This window comes from Dicentrarchus labrax, unplaced genomic scaffold, assembly GCF_905237075.1.
Source record: "Dicentrarchus labrax unplaced genomic scaffold, dlabrax2021, whole genome shotgun sequence".
NCBI classification, from domain to species: domain Eukaryota; kingdom Metazoa; phylum Chordata; class Actinopteri; family Moronidae; genus Dicentrarchus; species Dicentrarchus labrax.
This window is the reverse complement of record NW_026136703.1, coordinates 17,980,675-18,001,707: the sequence shown is the minus strand read 5'-3', so window position 1 is coordinate 18,001,707 and position 21,033 is coordinate 17,980,675. Positions and strand designations below refer to the sequence as shown.

At 41.1% G+C, this 21,033-nt stretch overlaps 3 protein-coding genes across 8 annotated transcripts; 1 reads left to right on the top strand and 2 right to left on the bottom strand.

The window, feature by feature from the left end:
• Positions 1 to 1,287: 1,287 nt before the first annotated feature.
• On the top strand, positions 1,288 to 11,997 carry LOC127353940 (guanine nucleotide-binding protein G(I)/G(S)/G(O) subunit gamma-7). 6 transcript variants are annotated; one of them, XM_051383569.1, is made up of 4 exons: positions 1,288 to 1,404; positions 4,742 to 4,872; positions 5,843 to 5,958; positions 6,205 to 11,997. In XM_051383569.1, exons 3-4 carry the CDS (start codon positions 5,878 to 5,880, stop codon positions 6,328 to 6,330), a joined length of 207 nt encoding a protein of 68 aa, XP_051239529.1. In that variant the 5' UTR covers positions 1,288 to 1,404; positions 4,742 to 4,872; positions 5,843 to 5,877; the 3' UTR covers positions 6,331 to 11,997. The 6 variants fall into 6 exon arrangements, with proteins under 6 accessions (XP_051239529.1, XP_051239565.1, XP_051239556.1 ...); XM_051383596.1 differs by lacking the exon at positions 1,288 to 1,404 and adding an exon at positions 1,411 to 1,591; XM_051383579.1 differs by lacking the exon at positions 1,288 to 1,404 and adding an exon at positions 1,411 to 1,679.
• A 1,981-nt stretch (positions 11,998 to 13,978) lies between these two features.
• LOC127353896 (growth arrest and DNA damage-inducible protein GADD45 beta) lies at positions 13,979 to 16,497 on the bottom strand. Its single transcript, XM_051383499.1, has 4 exons — positions 16,337 to 16,497; positions 15,651 to 15,752; positions 15,300 to 15,507; positions 13,979 to 15,049 (listed from the first exon to the last, which is right to left on the bottom strand). Exons 1-4 carry the CDS (start codon positions 16,372 to 16,374, stop codon positions 14,945 to 14,947), a joined length of 453 nt encoding a protein of 150 aa, XP_051239459.1. The 5' UTR covers positions 16,375 to 16,497; the 3' UTR covers positions 13,979 to 14,944.
• Positions 16,498 to 16,958: 461 nt separating this feature from the next.
• On the bottom strand, positions 16,959 to 20,867 carry LOC127353528 (interferon-induced protein 44-like). Its single transcript, XM_051382812.1, has 8 exons — positions 20,782 to 20,867; positions 19,738 to 20,245; positions 19,506 to 19,557; positions 18,913 to 19,108; positions 18,500 to 18,652; positions 18,214 to 18,385; positions 17,861 to 17,961; positions 16,959 to 17,727 (listed from the first exon to the last, which is right to left on the bottom strand). Exons 2-8 carry the CDS (start codon positions 20,216 to 20,218, stop codon positions 17,467 to 17,469), a joined length of 1,416 nt encoding a protein of 471 aa, XP_051238772.1. The 5' UTR covers positions 20,219 to 20,245; positions 20,782 to 20,867; the 3' UTR covers positions 16,959 to 17,466.
• Between the last annotated feature and the right edge of the window lie 166 nt (positions 20,868 to 21,033).

The window sequence follows — 21,033 nt, the reverse complement described above, 5'->3', positions numbered from 1 at the left end:
GCCCAAAAACAAAGATCCCAAACAATCCTACACACCAGACCTCTATGTCCTCTTCACCACAGAGCGAATCGTCCACAATCTGCCAATAATCATGCAGCAGATGCAGCACTTTTTAGCTCTGTGTGGAGGAGTGGACTACAGCTCGGTGGAAACGGAGGATGCGTGTTTTGCGCCGGGCCTGCCAGGAATAGAAAGGAGCGGCCCACACCTCCCAAGAGAAGACGGAACTACAGCTGGGTCAATGGCGCCCCTGTGTGGCAGCACAGCGCAACGGACGCATGTGGAGACGAGTCGGTTACACTGAGAGGTACACAGATCCAGATGTGCACGACAGAGGGGAATTACACGACTTGCAGGCTGGATAGGGAGCGGGGTTAAGGTCATGTAGAGTTGTGAAATATGGTTTATTTTAGGCCATGATGGCAACAGAGAAATGACAGAGCAGTGTGCTTTATTTGAAGTAGTTTACAGTAAAATCTCTTGCACTACCGTCTTCATTCATTTATTTTTGTTGCCCCTTGTATCTTAAATCCTGTGCAAAGAAGATGCTTATAAAGAAAAACATATTTATACGCTTGAACCCCTGGAAAAACATGTACTACCTTACTGCATTGAGGGTACTAGTGAGCATGTATGCTGAAGCAATATACTTAATTTCATATGCAATGAAAAAATATGCAGGTGAATTCTGTAGTAAATAATTTGATTATTTGCATGGAATCAGAGCCAACAGCTATTATTAATAATAATAGATTTTTAAAAAGGATCAGATATTAAATCCGCTGGTGCGAAGATAAAGCCATTCAACCTCTAAACCAAAATAAATGTTTTTTTAGGGGGTGTCAAGATATATATATATATATACATATATATATATATATATTTTTTTTTTTATTTTTTTACTTCATTACTAAATAATTGTGAACACACTGAGATCAGGCCATTCATTTTTAATGGGGCTTTCATTCATGCAAGTTTTACCCATTAAAATATCCACTAAAATGTCCAAATTTACAGGTTTACAAAAGAGGTCCCCAACAACAGCAACAGATGACTCCCATTAAATATACTATTATTTATTCCTTTAATCAAAAATAATTGGAAAACACATCTATTCCGACTCTTCCTGTTTCGAGGATACATTCGAGAGATCTCCGTGAATTTGTTTGTTTTTGAGCCCCAGCGGGTTAAAGGTGCTGTCACCGGATCGGATGGAGGGAGGGAGAAGGAGAGAGGTAGGAAGAGAAGGGAAGGGAAGGGAGGAGGGGGGGGGTAGAGGAGTGGACAGACACTGGTAACGGAGGGGGAGGCGTTTGGCTCGGTGAAGACGGGGAGTGAACGAGCAGAGAGGGTGAGAAACCAGCGGATCTGGCCCTTTAAATCACCAATACAGCGCATTCGGAGGTGAGTTTGGAGATATTCGGGTATTTTTCTCCCTGTGTATAATAATTGTAACGCGTCTGTGCGCCTCTGCAACCCCGGCTTCTCGTCATCGAGGGCGGCTGCAGCGAAGAGGGGCTTCATCAGTGTCACGAATCCGGTTTTCCCCAACCCTTTGCCGGCAGAGAGGGTGGGGAGGACCGGGGACAGGGTCAGTGGAAGATTTCCTACAGCTCGGCTGGACTCTTGAGGACGCACAAGCCACTGTATCCAAAAACCTCTGGATTTTATCTACTGAAGTAGGCCGTATCCCGATCAATTTGCATAATAGCGGAACATAAAGGCATGCGCTCTGGTCTTGTGCCCATTGTCGCTGGATGGGTTCATATTGGCCGCTGGAGCCTGCCTCCCTCAAAACATGTCACCACCCTGCTCCCACGGCTAACAATCAGGGCCTATTTTCAGTCCTGAAGCGGTCTAGTCTGGTCTTCACTTGGGAAAATATCTCTGGCTTTGATATGTGCACAAGGTCTGCCTGTGCTTGCGCGCCTGTGCGTATGCGTGTGTGTGTGTGTGTGTGTGTGTGTGTGTGTGTGTGGAGTGTGGATAGCCATGGGAGAGAGAGAGGACATGCTGTTCTATCCATCAAAATGCCCGCATTGTGTTTTCACACGGTAGAGCAGCAAGCAGGGCCTATAGCGGAGGACATGGCTTCGAACTGCAGGCCCGATCAGCGCTCAGGAGCAGCTAGGATCAATAAGGATTGATGCATTTTTGCGCGTCTTGAGAGCGGCTGTGGGCTCGCAGGCTCACTCGCTGGCCGGGGCCTGTCCAGCGCTCTGGTGATGTTTTTGGTCCAGGCCAAGAGAAATGACCAGCTTGTTGTATAGGTTCTAGCTTCTTTGCATCGGCTTTACAAGCAGAATGTTTTTAATTTTGGGGGTCGTAGAAGAGGAGAGATTTGGCTGTGGAGGGGGCAAACGTTCAATATTTGTGCTGGTTTTTATGGGTACAGCTTCCTCCTCTCAGCGCGGAATGCGCCATAGCAGAAAGTTTGAAAAATCAACAGGCTGGAGAAATCAAAACACTAGGTTTATGATATCGCATAAGTGTGGAAAAAAGTGATTTAGGCAATATATTTCTTAACTGCGCTGTCTTTCGTTGCTTATTTATATGAGAAAATATGAAAACATACATTTCTGAGCAAAACCATCATTTTCATTTGAATGTGCACTTTCAAAAAAGCTAAAGTTTGCGAAAGGCAAGAAAGCTTGTACACAAGGAGGATACGTGTTGTCACATCCTTTCAATATATGCCCAGTTATGTTAAAAGGGAAGCATTTATATTATTTTAGAGGAAGCAGATCCTATACAAGAGTTTGGCAACAAAATAAGATGCACACACACAAAGAAACTACTTGTTCAATAAGCTTGTTTATTTTTTTTGTAACTGGTGTTGATTCAGCTCTGTGGTAGTTTATCTGGCTGATTTTGTGGTGTTTACTTGGTTTATTATTAGGAGTTGTTGCTGTTCATATTTATATTATTCTGTTGGCTGTCAGACTGCATGTGGGGTGATTTAGGGACCCTCCTCAAACCATGAAAGAGAATAAGAAGATATGTTGTTATGGGAAGGTTGTGTGTTTGTGTGTGCGTGCACTTGTAATAAACACATTTAAGGACATTCATCTGTTCACACAGTATTATTGACACCCACCTCCTATTTGGGGACGAATAACAGGTCTCCACAAGGTAAACCGTTACATTTCAGGGTTGAAACTAGGATTAGATTCAGGTCGGGGTTGGCTTTAGGTATATGGTGGTTAGATTAATGTTCAGGAAAATTTCCATTAGTGGATAATTTGTGAGGGAAATGGATACCTGAATGTATGTTAAGTACCACTAATCTGACCAACAATAAGCTTTTTACTCTTACTTAACCAAATACCTGTTAATATATGAAGCAGTTTGTATTCTAAAAAAAAGTGTATGGTGTAAATTCCTTGAACTAATAAGGAACTAAGGAGTATTTACATTTCCAGAATGTGATCTAACAACACACTAATGTTTTCTTTTTGGTATCTTTTTGGTATTGATACTGAAAACAAGACTTTAAGTATCAGCAGTATCGATACACCCATCCATAATCTTCAGGGATCTCATTTAAATCAATGTAATGCCATCAAAAACAAGTGTGTGAGAGAGAACAAATGAACAGAAAAAGGACAGGACCAAAACCCCTCAAAGTGGGGGTAATTTGAGGGATTAGGATTTGGGCTCAGGGTTAAGATTAGGATTAGGATTCAGAATTAGGGTTAGACTCGGGGAAGAATCAATAAATGTCTTCACAAGTATAACACAAATGTCTGTGCAAAGAGATTATTTTATCAGGTGTTATATGTCTATTCACTCCCTCCTTTCTCTCTCTCTCTCTCTCTCTCTCTCTCTCTCTCTCTCTCTCTCTCTCACATACACACACACACACACACACACACACACACACACACACACACACACACACACACACAAAAGCCCTAATTACAGACATGAATCTCTGAGCTACTCCACAGTAGGAGTAATTAAAGCAGGACTCTCCTCCCGGGAGAGAGATGGTGACAGACAGAGAGACACAGTGAGAGACACAGTTGTAACACACTCATAGTGATGTACGTGAGGAGCGAGGTGTGCTTTGATCATATGTACCGGTGCGGAAACTTCTACACTGTGCTAACAGAAGTGTAAAAGAAAGAAACTGAAGTTTTTTAAATGAGTTTTGGACACCACAGGTATGAAAGGACTCGAAAATTCCTTTTTTTTTGGATCAGTGATACAGGAATGTTCTACCATCTGATCAATTAAGTGGGATTACTGGTGGTTTGTGAAGAAAAATGAAGTTGTGATGACAGATATTGTAATACGAATGATAAGGCTCATGATGACAGTTTGGCATTGAAGCAAATTCCTCCCTCATGAGCTCAAAGTGTTTGCAGTTTTTATATTACAATATTAAAAACTGCATTTTTCGTTGGGCTAGACAAAATGCAGGGTGGTTTGTGATTATTCTAACTGAAGTCAGCAGTTATCCCAACTCAAAATAGTATAAGGATGAATGCTGATGTCACTCTCATTACTAAAACAATAAAAAAAAAAACCTCCCATATGGGTCCATGGAGCTAAATCTGAAAACCAAAAGGTGTTTGGGATCTGTGACATCAAACATGTTTTAGAACTCCAGGTATACAAAACTACAAATAGAAACTAACATTTGAAACTATATAAATAAAATGAAATGTATAAAATGTTTGCCAGTCTGTAAACTAGCTTCGTAAGCAGCCATTTCACCTGCTCTCCTTTTTCACAGAGACAAGCCAATGTGAGCTCAGCTGCCGTTCAGCTCTGTCGATTGACTTGGCAACTGTCCGCTGCACCACTCAGATTGTCCTCTCCATCCAGTCACATTTGTGTTCAGAGAGTCTGCCTACCATCAGTCAGGTAACACTCTATTATCTCTGTTTATTTAACTTCCTACAGGCTAAAAAAGATTTACCAATATTGAGCATGAATGACAAGCATAGATCATAATGTTTGAGGTGCTTTGCAAGCTCCATCCTTTGTTATATTGTGCATATCACCTCCAAAAACTGTATTTTGGACAAGAAACTGCCATGTTTCACTCATTGATAGTGTTGCACTACCATGTTGTAACCTCACAGTGGTGCTATAACTCTACAACTGAAGCCATACAGTCCTCTGAATGGAGCTATTGGTGATGCAGCTCATCAGTTGTCACATCATGCAGACAACTCCTGAAGTCAGTGAAATAATTATATCAGAAATAATAATAAACTTTGTCTTTGTTTAATCTGGTCAGTTTTGAAACATGTATAGATGTCGATGCAGTATACATGGCCTTCATCTGATCTTTGACCCTCCAACTCACAAGTGTTTTATTTAATATGCAACAAACAGTGGTCCTTTATTTTTTTAGAAGTATTAATACCACAATGTCAAAATATTCCATCAAAATAAAAGTCAAGGATGAAAAAAACTTGCTTAAAACCAAAGAAGTGTCATTAACAAAAAATAAAGTAGCAAAAATAAAAGTACTCATGCAGAAAATGGTCCTTGTTAGACTACATTATTATATACTATATTATTGGATCCCTAATACTGCATGCAGCATTTTGATGGCACACAGTAGTTGGCAAAGCTCATTTAAAGTACTTTATTATAAACTAGTTTAACATATTTAACATATTTATTGCTATTTTATAATGTGATCCTATGACAAATTATAATAAAAGTAAACTAAGGTAAACTAAGGCCTCATCCTCTATTGTGCAATTTCAACATCCAGATTCACCCGACTGCTTTCTAGTTCAGCTGGAGTCAGCGCCACCTCCACACGTTTGACAGTCAGAACTCTAAATACTTTCATACTCTCTGTCTCTCTTTCATTCAGTTTTCTCCTGTGTTGGTGTAGTCTGATGGATCAGTATGTCTACCACTAATAATATCGCCCAGGCCAGGAAACTGGTGGAACAGCTGAGGATTGAGGCAGGGATTGAACGCATTAAGGTAGGACATTAGTTCACTGCCACGTTTTGTATCTTGTGTGATTATTCATCCACGCCTGACCATCCTCTCCTTATACTCCTTTTTTCACACTCTTCCTTTTCCCCCCCTTTTTCCTACCTTTCCCCCTGTTCTCCATCATCACACATCATCTTTTCCTTTCCTCCGCTTTGCCAATTTAAATCCGAAATACCTTCTTCCCTCTCCCCCTCTTGCCTTCCCTCATGTCTCGCCCTTTCTCCTGACTAGGTGTCTAAAGCAGCAGCAGACCTGATGAGTTACTGTGAGCAGCATGCTCGTAGCGACCCTCTGCTGGTCGGGGTTCCCACCTCCGAAAACCCTTTCAAGGACAAGAAACCCTGCATCATCCTATAGCTGCGCTACGCTCCTCCTGCCCTCACACTCACACACACATACACAGACAGACACACACTCACACATTCAGTACTTAAATTGATCCCCAGACTTCCCCAGACACACACATGCAGACACACACTTCAAGCAGCCCATCTAGCATACATACACTCATAGAAACACACACACACACACACTCCCAAAATAGCCACTCTGGAAAAGCGCCATACCCCAGAGCCACAGCTAGGGGGCAGGTATCTTGTGCTCACAGTGGCTGAGATCAGTATATCACTGAGTATGATCCAAGGTGCTTTGGTAATATTCACATATGCTGGTAAATTAACTACAAGTGTCAGCTTAACTTGAAAAGGGATTTGGACATTAATAATTAGTAGGAAACCAGGATTTCGTTTTTCTTTTGTCATGAAATGAGGGGCTGGGTAAAGGATGGACAGCAGTGCCATAGGCAAGGAGCGGGAGGATGCATGTGGGCAACTGAAATGGTCGGTAGGCGCTCCTGCCAATCGTGCCAAACACGACCTAGTGTCCCATTAAAAGCTGAATAAATGCTTTTTATTTGAGGCAGTTAAAAAAAGGTCTGAGAGCTTTTGCCCTTGAACCTGCCCATGCTAGATCATGGCAGGTCATTTTGGAGTGTGTGGCTGAAGCCTTTGCCTTTTATCGGGCTAGCATGTTCCAACCCAAACCTGTACCAACAGACCTTCTCTGCCTGTGGCCTCACTAAGGCTGTTTGCAGCCTTTGGCCAAACCTCCATCTGTGCCATCATGTACAGAAAGCCGTCTCTAGATGCTGATCTGCCGTCACAGATTCAACTGCAGTTCATTACGGCTGCTCTTGGTTGAAGTCGATGTCTAAGATGACCTCAGATCTGCACCTATGAGGGGAACATAGTGAACTGCTCTACACAGAACTCAAGCTATAAACCCTGGACGTTTACTGCATTTTTCTTAAGAAATACTTGTTTGTGAACTCAATGTATGTTTTGATATTTTGTTGAAGCATTACTAAGATAATACTGTACGTCTTTTTTTCTATTTTTTTGATCGTTTTGCTTTGACATAGGTGTTGCCCCTGGCTGATCAGGTTTCTCTCTGATGAAACTACAGGCGATCTGGTCGTAGGCCAGGGGTTATACCTGACTAGATACCCGCGAGGATCTTAAACAAACGTTTCTGTACATCAAACCTCCCTGTGCTTTAAACCTGAGAGAGGGCGAGGTCGCAGACTGACAACACCACATCAGTCTGTGAGGACTGCAAAGCTGGAGGAGAAAACCCAAACTTAAAATGTAAAAGTGAAGCTGTCCCTTTCCTGCCTTCTCTACTTATGTTTGATTCTTTCAATTGGTAGTTTTTATAAGCTTAAGGAAAAGAAGAGAGATGCATTGGAAAGTGCAAAGATGGAGGTGTTTTTTTTTTGGATGCCTCTACAGTCGAGAAGCAGGGGTGCGTCTTGTTTTAATGCAAAATAATTCTGGCTTTAAATCCGATTAGAATAAGCATGACCTGGCCTTACCAGTCTTTAAAGTTTCCAGTGTCCCCATTAGACAAGCCTTCTTTCCGCGTGAGCTCAAACTGGTCAGGGACTGGATCGGTAAGAGCAAGCAGCCCCCTCTTGGTTTCCTCCTCTCCTCCACAATGCTCCTCCTCTATGACAAACCAAACTTGATTGTAAAAACTGAAGACGACGTGAGAAAGAAAAAAAAAATGAAGTCAAGAGAAACAAACCAAGTGTATAAACTTTCTTTCAGACATGTGCAGAAGTGATAAGTTGAAGAGTAGCTGTTTTGGGTTTATTTTTGAGTTTTTTCTTTCTATGGAGTCCATGGAACCTGGTCAGTTGAGTATTACCCTGTACAGTGTTTGTAAGATACAAAATCTAAACACAGAATCCCCCTCTGTGGATGTTGGATTTTTTTAGTACTACTTATTCTGTTCTGTCAGTCAGAATCATGTCTGTCTTCATTTTTTATTTTTATTTTTTTGTCATTCAGGTTTTAGAGGCCTGCGATAGCGGAGGATGGTTTTAACCACATACAAATACAAACGCCTGATGAGGATATATTGGAATAATGTTGAGATAGAATCAAACGCCCTGTTAGGTTTAGGATCATATCCCGCTAGAGGATGAATCAACATCGGACCTCATTCCAGTGGCAAAAACCAACCTCCTGATCTATCCTTTAACACCAGACAAGCCCACAAGTTTTTCAAGTGTTGGTTTTGGTGGGCAACAGGCAACTAGGACAACACACACATGCACATTACACACGCTCCCTCTTTGCAGTTGCTTTTTAGGTTTGATTGTCAAAGGTTAAAGGAGTGGTAGGCTCAGCATTGAGCGCTGCTTTTGACGGTTAATTGCTGAAAGAAGGGAGCTTTGTGCCATCATATTTACATTTGGGCATTTAGCTGAGGCTTTTGTCAGGTGTAACATACAGTGACAGAGCAGGGTGGAGACATTTAGAAAGGACTTATGGCTGCTGACGGACAGTGAGGGGAGTTGAACCTGCGCCTTTTCTGTTCTCTAATCACTAGGTCAATATGAGCTACCTGCTATTTGGGAGTCAGGAGTTTTTTGTCAGAGGTGATGAGAGGTGCGTTTGCCTCTTGATGAACAAGGTTTGAAAAGCAGAAAGTCTGTTGGAGACAACTTGCAAAAAATGTTTTGTGTCTGTAACGTAAATATGAAGCTTCAGCCAGCAGCCAGTTAGCTTAGCTTAGCATAATGACTGGAAACAAAGGTATCCTAAATCCTAATAAACGTGTGTAAAACGTGTAAAAAGTTTTACACGGGGCTGAGCTTAAAAGGTGTTGACTGGCTGTTTTTTTTTTTTAGTTTTGTATGGTTTTGGATAGTTTCCACCTGTCTTAATTCTAGGCTAAGATAACCTGGCTGCTGGCTTTACTTTCATATTTAATGGAAAGACACGAGAGTGATATCAATCTTTTTATCTAACTCTCAGCAAAAAAGCAAATAAGCATAATTCCTAAAATGTGCAAACTATTTAAAAAAATAATAATAATAATAATTAACAATTCAAATCAGGGTTAAATTTCTAATTAACATTGCTGCTAGTTCACCGTAGGCAAGGGTTTCTGATACAAAGCCCTGCTTCATCATTTATTTGCCTTTTGTTCCTAACAGAGGGAGCAGGCCGTTCCCAAAGTACATTGAGAGCAGGAGCTGGAAAAACGCCATCGACAGGACCGAGGGTGTGCATGTGCGTGCATGCGGTGTGTGTGGGGGTGTCGGGTGCTAATGTTTGGTAGCTAAAAAGGATGATTTGACAGAGCAGTAGGCGGAGAAGAGAAAACAGAGGTGCACGCATTTGTGTGTGTGGTCTGTGTGTGTGCGTATTTGTGAGAGCCAGTGTGTAAGAACACACAGTGCCTCTAGTGCAGTGCAGAGTGTCACATAGTAATGTTACAGTACTGCAGCCCTGCAATTCCAGGTCAGGGTTAATTTGACCGAAGAAGAGGTCATGTGACGTCATGTTGAGTCAGAACAGCATGTATGGCCTCCACTCACTCTTTCTATCAGTCAAAGGTTAGTTAGCTCATTCCAGAGAGGAGGATTCAGTCCCGAGCTAAAATTGTTCAGTTGGAGTGTGGGAAGCTATTTTGGATTATGATGGCCAATAGTAACCCCAATAATAGTCATAAAGCTGACAAATTCAGTTCTTGGAAGAAGACTCAGCTTTTTCAGCTACATTATATTAACTGCAGTTTATTGTCACCACTCATTTTATCCTTAGCGACCTAAAGTCATGTCAAACTATACATGTTGGGAAATATGCTTATTTGCAGAGAGTGAGATGAGAGGATCAATACCACTCTCATTTCTGCCCGTTAAATATGAAGCTAAAGCCAGCAGCTGAGTAGCATTCAGCTCACGCTCCACAACATCACTCCACCAGGCCAAGAAATAGTTCAGTTTATAAACCCCTGTTTACACTCTGGTTCTTGTACAGGTTAAACAAACTAGATATACTGTATTAATCAGTGACCTTTAGAGTTGCTGGAGAACTTTTGTCACCTCAGAGAGCCTGACGTCTCATCTGAACTAACCTCTCTTCCATCGCCTGTTACTCAGTGCAATCTCCTATTCAGCATTTCTTGCATCAACTACAGCAATTGCTATAAGAAATGGAAATCCTTGTGATCTCAGCAAGATTGAACAATAATAACTTTGTGAGTGCAGAAAACACTATAGGCAGTACAAGCACGGCAGCAGCAGCACTTATGTCATTGCAACTTGATTTTTTTCCATGCCCACAGTAATTTATCCAACTTCATAGTTGTAATCTTGCCTGTCTATAAAACCTTTGCAGTGTTACGTACTCTCTGTCCTGCTGTTGGTACAGACATGTGCTAGCATGAGCTAACCACAATATGCTCATGGACTCGGCTATTCAGTCAAACCCTGACATTTAGCCTGCATTTGCATAGGGTTTATGGGAAATTGTGCTTGAGCCACACAACATAACGTTGAGAAAAGCTCTGTTAGCTTTGTTACAAATGTCAATGGGATTTTGAATGAGGCATTTCACTTCAGCTCTCTTTAGCATTGCTATAGCCTAGTTCTCTGTACAGAGCCAGGCTATAAGTTCCCCCCTGTTTCTAGTCTTTATGCTAAGCTAAGCTAACCAGCCCCTGGCTGCTAGCTTCATATTTAGCAAACAGACTTGAAAGTGGTTTTGATATTCTCATCAAACTCTCTGCAATTGATCCATTAAGAAATAATGCAAAATGTCAAATGCCTTTATCTAATCTGTAGAAATAATGGAAGAGATGGTTAGACCTGATTTATGTGATATGAAAAGTGAATTTTCATCAAAATAAAAGGAACAAGCTAAATAAATATGATAACTATACAAACAAACCTGACTGAAAACTCCAGTGGGAGGTAGAAAGTAACTCAGAATTACTGATTTGGGATAAGTTCGTAGTGCAAGATTGGGGAAATAACTGATTCATTGTTTGGGAGAGAAATGGCAGTTCCTTATTTGCAAGGTGCAGCAGAAGATTCACACAGCATAAAATAAGCATGCATACATATCAGCACACACACATACACACACTGATGTTGTCCTGGAGATATTTTTTTACCATCATTGTTTTTTCAATCATTCCATTGCTGGTTGGGCTTAAAATCAGATACAGCCGGCCTAAATCGCCGGTTTGGCTGACAGTTTGTCTGATTGGTTGGTTGTTAGTTTGCCTTATAGTGGCGTATATTGTGTTAATGCTGGTCTTGGGGTTATCAGATCAACAGAATGAACAGTGTTAAAGTGGAACACATGGCTCGAGATGGGAATCCACTGTGTTGTGACACAAAGCGAGCCCGGTGAAATTAATTTCTAGTCAAGTGGGGAGAGTTGAGGCTCCTCACTGCTGGACTTTGAAATTTAAACATCACTGAATCAGCTCTGAGCCCTTCCCGAGACTCATCTTTTGTGTTCTGATCTCCTGTGTATGCATACAGTATATGTATCTTTTTGCCTTGATTGATTATGAAGAAAATATATCTATTTTTTGTAACTGTTCTCTGATGTGCCATAACTCATGTTTTCTTGCACACTGTTAATATTTTGTGGATATTGCTGTTAAAAAGATGATATTGAGAAGTAGATAACATTAATAAAAAGATGATATAATAACAAATGCTTTTGTGTCATTTTTATTTTTAACCATGCTGGTTGGTCCAGAGAGAAAGATCTAATCAACTATTGGATGCCATGAAAAAAAGACATTTGTGGTTCCTAGAGGAGGAACCCTAAAGATTTTGGTGATCCCTTGACTCGTCTTCTAAAGCAACTAGCAGGTTGAGATTTTTGCTTTTTGGCTGGATGAATTGAAGTTCTCTACAGACTTTCGTGGTTAACTTAAGTTATGATAAATCCTAATGCCTTTAGTGATCCACTGACTGTCTAGTGTCACCGTGAGGTCGACATTTGGTCTAAGTGAACAACTAATTCAATAGCTGTTGAGACAACTAACTTGGACCACAAATGTATGTCGATTGTTAAAGAAACTGGACATTTATGACCCTCAAGGGATGCATTTTAACAACTTTGGTGATCCCTTAACATTTCCTCTAGCATCATCTGGTTAAATCTTTTTGTTTAATTGTCCAATTACTTGGGTTTATAACCAAATACCTACAAACAATAATGACATTCCCACCAACCCATAGCTGTGCTTTGTGTTTACTGCTAATTCGCAATTGTTAACACGCGAACATGCAAAACTAAGATGGTGAAGATTTTAATCATCAACATGTTGGCATTGGCCTTGTGAGAATTACAACACTCTGCACTGAACAAATAAACACCTCATCCATTAAACTGGCAGATGCACGCCATCCATGTCTGGTTTTCTAGCTCTTCCTTATTAGTGAGTGCCAGGTTGGAGTTGTGATTAAGATAAGATGTTCCTTTATTGATCCCCCTTAGGAGAAATTCAAATTAAGACTTGGAAGTTGACATAAATGCTCAAAAACTCATAATTACAATACAATAACAATGACATGAGTACTGCATAAGTACAGTGTCACAGATCTATCTGCAAGCATTGCTGTGAGTTATCTTATTAATTATTAGCTGCAGTTTACTGAATTAACTTCCTGTGCTTTTGTTTTTCTTTTTGTGCTTTCTGAGGGTCTGTTTTTCTTTTCTCACAGATTGTAAAGATAAGCAAGACACTTGGACACACATGCCCTCTGTCCCAATAGGTACATGCAGTACAAAGATGAAAATAGCTGCACAAACAGAGTAAACAAAGAGAACGCCTAGGTAAAGCCTCCCCTTTGGGTAATTTGAAAGGAATGTCATTGTTACAAATCCTCTGTCTCAGGCTGTCTTGTGTGCCCTTTGAAGCATTTGAGCAGTCACGAGTTTCCTCCAAGTTTCAAACTATAGTCCCCCCCAACCCCTTCTGCAAGTCAAAGCCAATCATATTTTGGGTGGATGAACCACAGCCAATCAGAGGGCAGTCCACTCATCAGTCACACCCCTGTCCAGCTTATGGTTAACAAATGGGAGGTCCATGTGCCTGAATGTTCCCTCTCTTCTGCTCTGCAATCGGAGCTGTGACCAGACATGTGAGAGCAGAGGGTGGAGTGGGGAGCAAAACAGAGTGAAAGGAGGGCAGAGGGGAGGATAAAAACCACTTGTACAGTGTTGCAGGAACATCTTGCTACCTGATCATGGGGAGATACCGTGACATGGGTGGGGTTACACCAATTTGCACATGCTTTGGCTCTCAGCCCTCAAACATGCATCTGCAGGTTTAACTGCTTCATGTGAAGTAAATGATGTCCAACACTAGAATACAAAAGGTTTTAGCTGGCAACTTCCTTAGCTTTCCCCCTCTCTTGCATCAGCTTGTTCTGCCTGTTTGCTCCAACACAGAGTTTCTGTCTCCACCCCAGTTTCCCCTCTCCGACTGACTTTTGTTTACTACAAGGAAACTGTAATGCCCCGTCACTGACAAAGACTTTGTCCCAAGTGCGCATGTTTTTTTCCATTGCCTCAACCCAAAATGTAAACTGTAGTTGCGTGACTCAGCTACAGTTCCAGTTCTGTGACGCACGCATGGCTTTTGTTTTGAATTCGGAGCACAGACTTCTTGATAAGACAGTCAATTATGAATACAATAATTTATTGACTTAGTTAACAGAGCACTAAATTAGACCATAAATAGCTACACAAACAACTTATACAATCAATAAATTACTGGTGCTGCACTGTACATATAAGTTTAACAACATTTTATCAAAAAAGCAGCACTCCTGAAGGCACAAAGATGTTGACTGTGGTTTCTTTTGCAATACAATATGAAATTACAGCTGACATTTTCCAATCAGAGCAGACAGTTCATTATAGTGCTCATTCTGTATCCTCCTCTGACCAAAAACATCATGTTCTGCACTCCTTTTGCAATGTTTTTGGCCAATGAGTCCTGTGTGACTTTAACTCGAACATCATTTCCATTTCAGTTTCTATGGTGACGATTCCTCCACAGGTTCAGCTGCTCATTTTTTCAGAAACGCACACGCTGCACGCCCAGGCTTTTCTAAAGAAAGACCCAAGTATTGTACATGCATACCACGCATTCACACACACCTTCTCTCCAAGGACTCTCCCATGTCAGGATGCACAGGAATGTTGGGCATAGTTTCACTACAGCATTCCTGTCCTGTCCACAAGAAAACACACAAGTCTTCCCTGTATAAGTTGGGGTGTGGACATGTTTCTGCTAATGCTACTACTGCTCTTAATGATTGTCACACCCCATAAACATTGTAAGTAGCCAAACAGCAGCACATAGAAGCATCTAGTTTTACTGACAATGTCAAAGCAATGTGGCCTGAAAGGGATTTTGATTTTCTGTTTGTATCTTTTGCACAAAAAAAGATTTTGTAAACCAGTCTCCATTCATGACTGTTTCACTGGTCACCAAAAGGGAGTCATTGGTTCGTGCTGGTCATCAGTCAGGATCACCCAGCCCAGTCCACTCCATCTGCCATCCTGGCATGAGCAACAACAGTTCCGAGTATCTGAACCCAGAAAGCTCTAGTTTTTGTTCGCGTTTGTGGGTGCCAGGCCCTTCAGCGTTCCTGCAAGACCAGTTCCGGCACCCACTGGTCACGGCGTAGGCTTTCCTGGCAGTAGGTCCCCACCTCTTGTAGCCTGCAGTGATCAGCCTGGGGGTTCTGCACGGGAAACAAAACGCAACATCAAATTCATGTTCAGGCTTTAAAAGGTGAATTTGATCTTCAGAAAGATTTTCCAATTCACAATATAAAACTTAAAATTGTTTAAAAAATTCCAAAAAGTGCAATAAAAGTGAGATACTGCCAAGAGAGTGAGGCAACATTTTAGCTTTGGCATTAAAATAATAAAACATTTCCACTTTAGCCTTGCTGTTACATAACACAGGGCTGTTTTGCTGAGTCAACTCACCGTAACCAGCATGCAGTGGAGGTCTTCCTGGTTTCTGTTGGCATCCACAGCACCCAGCAGCTGCTGGAGGCGCTGAACTCCTGAGACTCGCAGGATGGTAAGGCCACTGTCGCAGCAGAAGGACTGTAACAGGGTGAAGTGGATCTGCAGTGCCACATCATCTGCATCGTCAGCTGCAAGAACGCAAAGGACCACACTGTCTGGGTCTCTGAGGAGAAAAGAGAAAACGATGAGTTATAGTCACCTGCACTCGCGTGTGTGGGATGGAAGTTATTTTCTGAAACGTAACAGAAGCTTATACTTGTGGGTGATCAACATTACAGGCATTGTGAAGCCAAACTTTCAACTCACGCATTTAGAAGTTTCGCTGATTCATAGATCCCAACGGTCAGGCAGTCTTGTTTCTGAGCAGTCACCAGCAACTCCTCCAGAGCCAGACCTACAGCCTGCATCCTGTGAGGGAAAGACAGAACAATCAACCTTTTGTATTCTGCAATCAAATATATACTTGTCATGTCACACACTTGGAGTTCTTTTAATAAATGGGTCTATTATTGTATTCACCTATTTTATGAAAATGTTGAAATACCTCTACTGTACATAATGATTAAGTCCAAGAAAAGTGAGATAAAATGGATGCTTTTGATACAATTAAAGAGGGACTTTTAACCTAATATGGTTAAACACAGCCTCCCTGCAAGATGTGCAACATGCATGCACAATATTGCACAAGCAAGTGCTAAAATTTGAATAACTACAGAATATGATTTTTTAAACTCAAACATTATTTATGCATTAACGTTTGAAGTGTTTAAAAAGACGGTAGCGGTTCTGACACCGACATGTTTAGCTGAAAATCTCTGCACTCAATCCAAACTGTGTGATTTTACTTCAGCAGTTCAGGCAATGCAAGGTTCAAAGAACGAGAAGGATTCCTGCCAAGCACATGATTCCCATCCACATGGCTCACTCAGACTGCCATACAACTTAACCAGCTGAATCTGACAAAGTGCAGAAAACCGACTGAGAAATCTCACCTGTTCTCGATAGATACAAAGCTTTCCTCTGGAATCATGTTTGCAAAATCCAAAAATGAATCCCAGTGAGAAAAGCGTGATAGTAAATCCAGGTGCTTTGAATATTCCTCCGGCGTGTCCAGACTCTGCAGGAGCGTTTGTTGTTGGCAACGTTGCGAAACACTCTTTATACCGGAGCTCAGAGGAGGGCGGCACCGAAACTCCCCGAGTTTTGCAATTGGCTCCAAAGAAACTTCAACGTCTCTCTTTGTCATGCAGACTTCGTTTGATCGTGTGGTTTCTTTGATTGATGATTTTACACGACATGAAAGTACGTTTGCTTTGTCATTTGGACTTGTTGAGTGACATTACAGGGCACAAAAAGCACGTGATTACAAGGAAATTCATCACTTAAAATCAACTCATTAAAAATAAATGTCCTCAATGTTTTTTGGACCAGATGCAATTGTGCAACATGAGCTACTCATCTTTTCATAACAGCCCAAGTTTTTGTAACTGGGATTATGAAATTATGGCTGACATCTAGTGGCTGACTGAGGGAATTAAAAGTCTGAGTAACCTTCCAGCTATTGTAAAACTGAAAGTCGAAAGAGTTTGAAGTCATACAAAACAAGCAAGACCGTTTCCAGTTTATTTCCATTTATTGTAGAATGACAACATGCGACAAACAATGACGTAAGTATGCATGCATTTTTCCAAGCAAGTGTATTAGAATTCAAATTAAAACAGTAGTCACATGCGTCATCTTTCCACTTCATGGCAAAAACTGAAGGTTTGTTGGAGTCATCCAAATTACAGCAAAAAATTATGAATTAATGTAGTTTGCAAATGTTTCCAGACATTTGAAACTCAAGTTTAACAAAACAATCTCGATCTTGGAAAAGGAAGTCGACAAAATAACGACCCTTCAATTTCCATTCTGGAGCTTTTGATCACAATATCACATGATCTTCTCTCCATCTGGTGATGATGAATACTCTATAGTGTGAAGTGCCCACAAGGGTTAAGGATTATCATAAGTCACCAAGACATTTGTCTGTAGTTGTTGTTGTGCTGCTTAATATATTTGTGAGTAACTGACTTGTTATTTTGAGTTAATTCATTTTTTTCAGATGCTGATGTTTTGTCTTTCAAGCAACCTGATGTTTAGTTTTCCCTGATAAAACTGGGCGCAGATGATCACTGGATCTGTAGAGCTCCAGCTGGTCATTCGCCTCTTGGTCCTCGAGAACCTGGTTCTCAAAGAAGCTGTCTGCATAGTTCAGCATGTGCTGCACAGCTGCCAACAGCAGTATGTCAGTTTCCTGGTCCAGGTCCAGCTCTTCACTGTAGTTCTTTACAGGCAGCACACAGGACAAGGGGATGCCCAGAGACTCACTCAACTCCCGGGCCTGAAAGAAAGAAAATGTACATGGATGAAGTTATCAGTACCACCACAAAGTTTCCATTTCAGCAATTACAGGATCGATTTTCCCAATAGGATTTCTTAACATGATGATCTTGTAGAGGTCATTGGTATGTTACCTTTGTCTGGATGTAAACACTGCGATAAACATTCTTTATGTCTTCTGCCACCAGCGGACAGGCCTCATCTACTTTAGTCATCAGCAGAATCTGAGGAAGTCCTACAAGGGATCACAAGTTGAAAGAAATTGAAAAAAAAGAACAGTAAATACTGACCCACTGACCCCTTAAGAGGAAATAAACATTACAGCAGCAAAAGGGTAACATAAATATATATAATATAATACATAAAATAAATATAATTCAGCATGTATAGGTGTCATTTTGGTTTGAGATGTCTGTAATATTACTATATAAATAAAAAACATATATACACTGAGCCATTCTGAAAATAACATTATTTTACTGCTAACCCAGCTGGTTGGTCTTTTTCCGGATGGAAGCAAACTTGTCCAGCATTTTTTGTGTGAGGAGAGAGACCTTGCAGGTGTCCACCACATAAACCACACAGTGAATGCAGTCGTTCAGAGTCACTTGCTGCTTAAAGCCTGGGGCGTCCGCTACGAGAGGAGTGGAGGGACTGAACTGAGGAACAAATGAAGCAAGAGGCAGATTGACTTGTTATTAATCACTCGACAAACTACATTGCTACCACAGTTACATGAAGAGACGTAGAAGATGATTAGTTATAGAGGAGACCTGGTAGCGATCCTTTACGTGACCCTTGTAGATGTTGACTAAGTCCTCAATGTCCAAACCAGCATCAGGCTTTTCCTCCAGCCCCATTGTGTCACACAGGATCAGAGGAACAGCTCCACCGCCTTTCCCTGCCTTGATGGTGTAGGTGCGGAACTAAAGAATAGGCGTGAAATGTAATTTAATGGGATAAACTGTGTAGTTAGAGCATGTTGAATCAGTTTTATATTCATATTACAAGAAGTCAAGGAATGGGAAAAATAGCTGCTGCTAACCGTGGTTGCAATCTGACTTCTTGATTAGGCTGTAGCAAACAGAAAAGCAAAGCTGTAGCAAAAACAAATTTGACCTTCAACCGATATGTTGAAGGTCAAATTTACATTTAGTATTACAAGGAGTAAAACTTGTGCTGGTACCTGAGTGGTCACACTCTTGTCCGCAGTACCAGCAATAGCCTGGGATGTCATGTTGCCTCGAAACACTGAGTTTATGGCGTTGAAGAAGCTGGACTTCCCGGCTCCAACGGGTCCCACCAACAACACCCGGGCTTGATGAACTGATTTAATGTCAGGCTTATAGTTCTGAATGGCGTTCATCAACTGCTGCTTTCTCCTAGAGGAGAACATAAACGACACAGGGAACATTCACAGGTCTAATACATGGTAGCTGCAGAGGTTTGGATAGTTTGATGTAGAGAGTTTGCAAGTTTCAAGTCTGTTGCACCCGTAACCACACCCAACAATGAAGTCACAGTGTACCTAGTACCTACGCACCCTGGAGTACACTTCTACATCACTGCAGGAAGAAAAATATAAAATGTGCACATATTTTACTATTTAAAGTACAGTAATAATTCAATGGCTATGTTAACTAAGAGGTACCAATTGATACAATTGATTCAGGCATATGAAATTGGATACTAAAATGCTTTTGCCATTTACATGAGTCACAACTTTCAATCAAATGAGTTCATTCATCATGGTCAACGTTGCCAAAGATTTCTACATACTCAGCAGTCCACTGGATGTTCCTCCAGGGTTTGGGCAGGAGATCTCCAAAACCTGCATGTGGGAAAATAAATTCATCGTAAGATACTGACTTATATTAGTCTAACTTTAGTCCACTTTAATAACACAAGCAAATGTTAGTCGGGTTACTTAAAAAAACAACTGTGTACGTTAAAGACGGAAAGTATGTGGATAATGAATGCTTTATATATTCGACGAGGAAGTGTTTATCACCTTCAACTCGATACACTTCAAACTCGGTCAGTTTCAAGTCGCCTCCGTGCATCGCCGCAGCCTGAAAGTTGAAGCTCGTTCCTGGGTTGGACTGGAACTCAGGTTTGTCCTCATGCAGGAACACCAAGCCACCATAATTCGGGCCAGTGGCTTCATCTTTGAAAGCACATTGTCCGGTGATACCTGCCACCCTCAGTGGTCTGTTTTCTTTCTCATTGATGCTGTAGAGGAAGGCGTCCCCGTCCTTCACGGCCTCTCCACTCTGTGCGTAGTCCTTCGAGGTGTACGCCCCGAAGACAAACCCAGCGGCGTTGTAGGCGACAATGACAGTGGGCCCCTGTTTGTCACAGCGATTGTGGAAAGCAGCAGCGGTGAAGTTGTGGACGCTGGCTTTGTAGAGCAGATGGAGTCTGACATGACCCAGGAGAGAGAGCAGCTTCTTCTGCTGATCTTTAGACAGACTGGATGTGACAACAGACATGATGGAGGGTAGGTTGTCCAAAAAGACCTGAGGATGCAGCACTGTGATTAGATATTATGGTAGAGTTTTTCTTATAATTTCTTATTTCTGTAGGGTGGAGGTCTCCTGACAAAACAACAATCTGGTTGAGAAAATACAGGATTTATTGACTTGCATTGAAGATTTGATACGTTTTTCCCATTGATGGTTTTTGTATAAACTAACCACAAATAGTATTTTGTATTTTTTAAGAAAAAGGTTACTGTAAAATTTTGCACACATGATATCACATGACATATCAATGTGTTATATGTAGGAAAACCGGAAACAGCCTCAGGCACAAAATAGCCTGTGGAGAATAAAGCATTGTTTTCTAATAAGGCATAATTTCCCATCCTGAAAAAAAATCATGTGTGAAATTTTTTCAGCCTCAAAGAGAAAGCGAAAGGACACATTTTTTTAACCGGAAAAAAACTAAACACACACACAAAAAAAAAAAAAAGGTTAATTGTAGCCGGACAAAAGACAGAGACTTTATCAGAATATAAAACTATACAGCCTGCAATAAATATGATCATATTCACCCGCAACAGAAGTATTGTTGTGGTAAAACGCCGCAGACCGATGTGCTTCCCGTTGAGTGTTTCTCTGTCGAGTGTAAAAACAAAAGTGAAACTTTGAACTTCTGTTATAAAGACCAACCCATTGGGGGTTTCCACCCTCTTGTAAGATAAAGCCCATAAAAATAGATGCACTTTTTAAAATTAAAAGTACAAGCATTCATAATGCAGGATTGTTATATTCGTCATATATACATATATATATATATATATATC

Coding starts and splice junctions, on each gene's coding strand:
- LOC127353940 (XM_051383569.1), top strand. CDS start 5,878: ATGTCTACCACTAATAATATCGCCCAGGCCAGGAAACTGGTGGAACAG. Junction 5,959..6,204: donor CAGGGATTGAACGCATTAAG/GTAGGACATTAG, acceptor TCTCCTGACTAG/GTGTCTAAAGCAGCAGCAGA.
- LOC127353528 (XM_051382812.1), bottom strand. CDS start 20,218: ATGTCTGTTGTCACATCCAGTCTGTCTAAAGATCAGCAGAAGAAGCTG. Junction 19,109..19,505: donor AACATCCAGTGGACTGCTGA/GTATGTAGAAAT, acceptor GTTCTCCTCTAG/GAGAAAGCAGCAGTTGATGA. Junction 17,728..17,860: donor GTGTTTACATCCAGACAAAG/GTAACATACCAA, acceptor TCTTTCTTTCAG/GCCCGGGAGTTGAGTGAGTC.
- LOC127353896 (XM_051383499.1), bottom strand. CDS start 16,374: ATGATTCCAGAGGAAAGCTTTGTATCTATCGAGAACAG. Junction 15,753..16,336: donor TTTGTATCTATCGAGAACAG/GTGAGATTTCTC, acceptor TTTCCCTCACAG/GATGCAGGCTGTAGGTCTGG. Junction 15,508..15,650: donor TCAGCGAAACTTCTAAATGC/GTGAGTTGAAAG, acceptor TTTTCTCCTCAG/AGACCCAGACAGTGTGGTCC.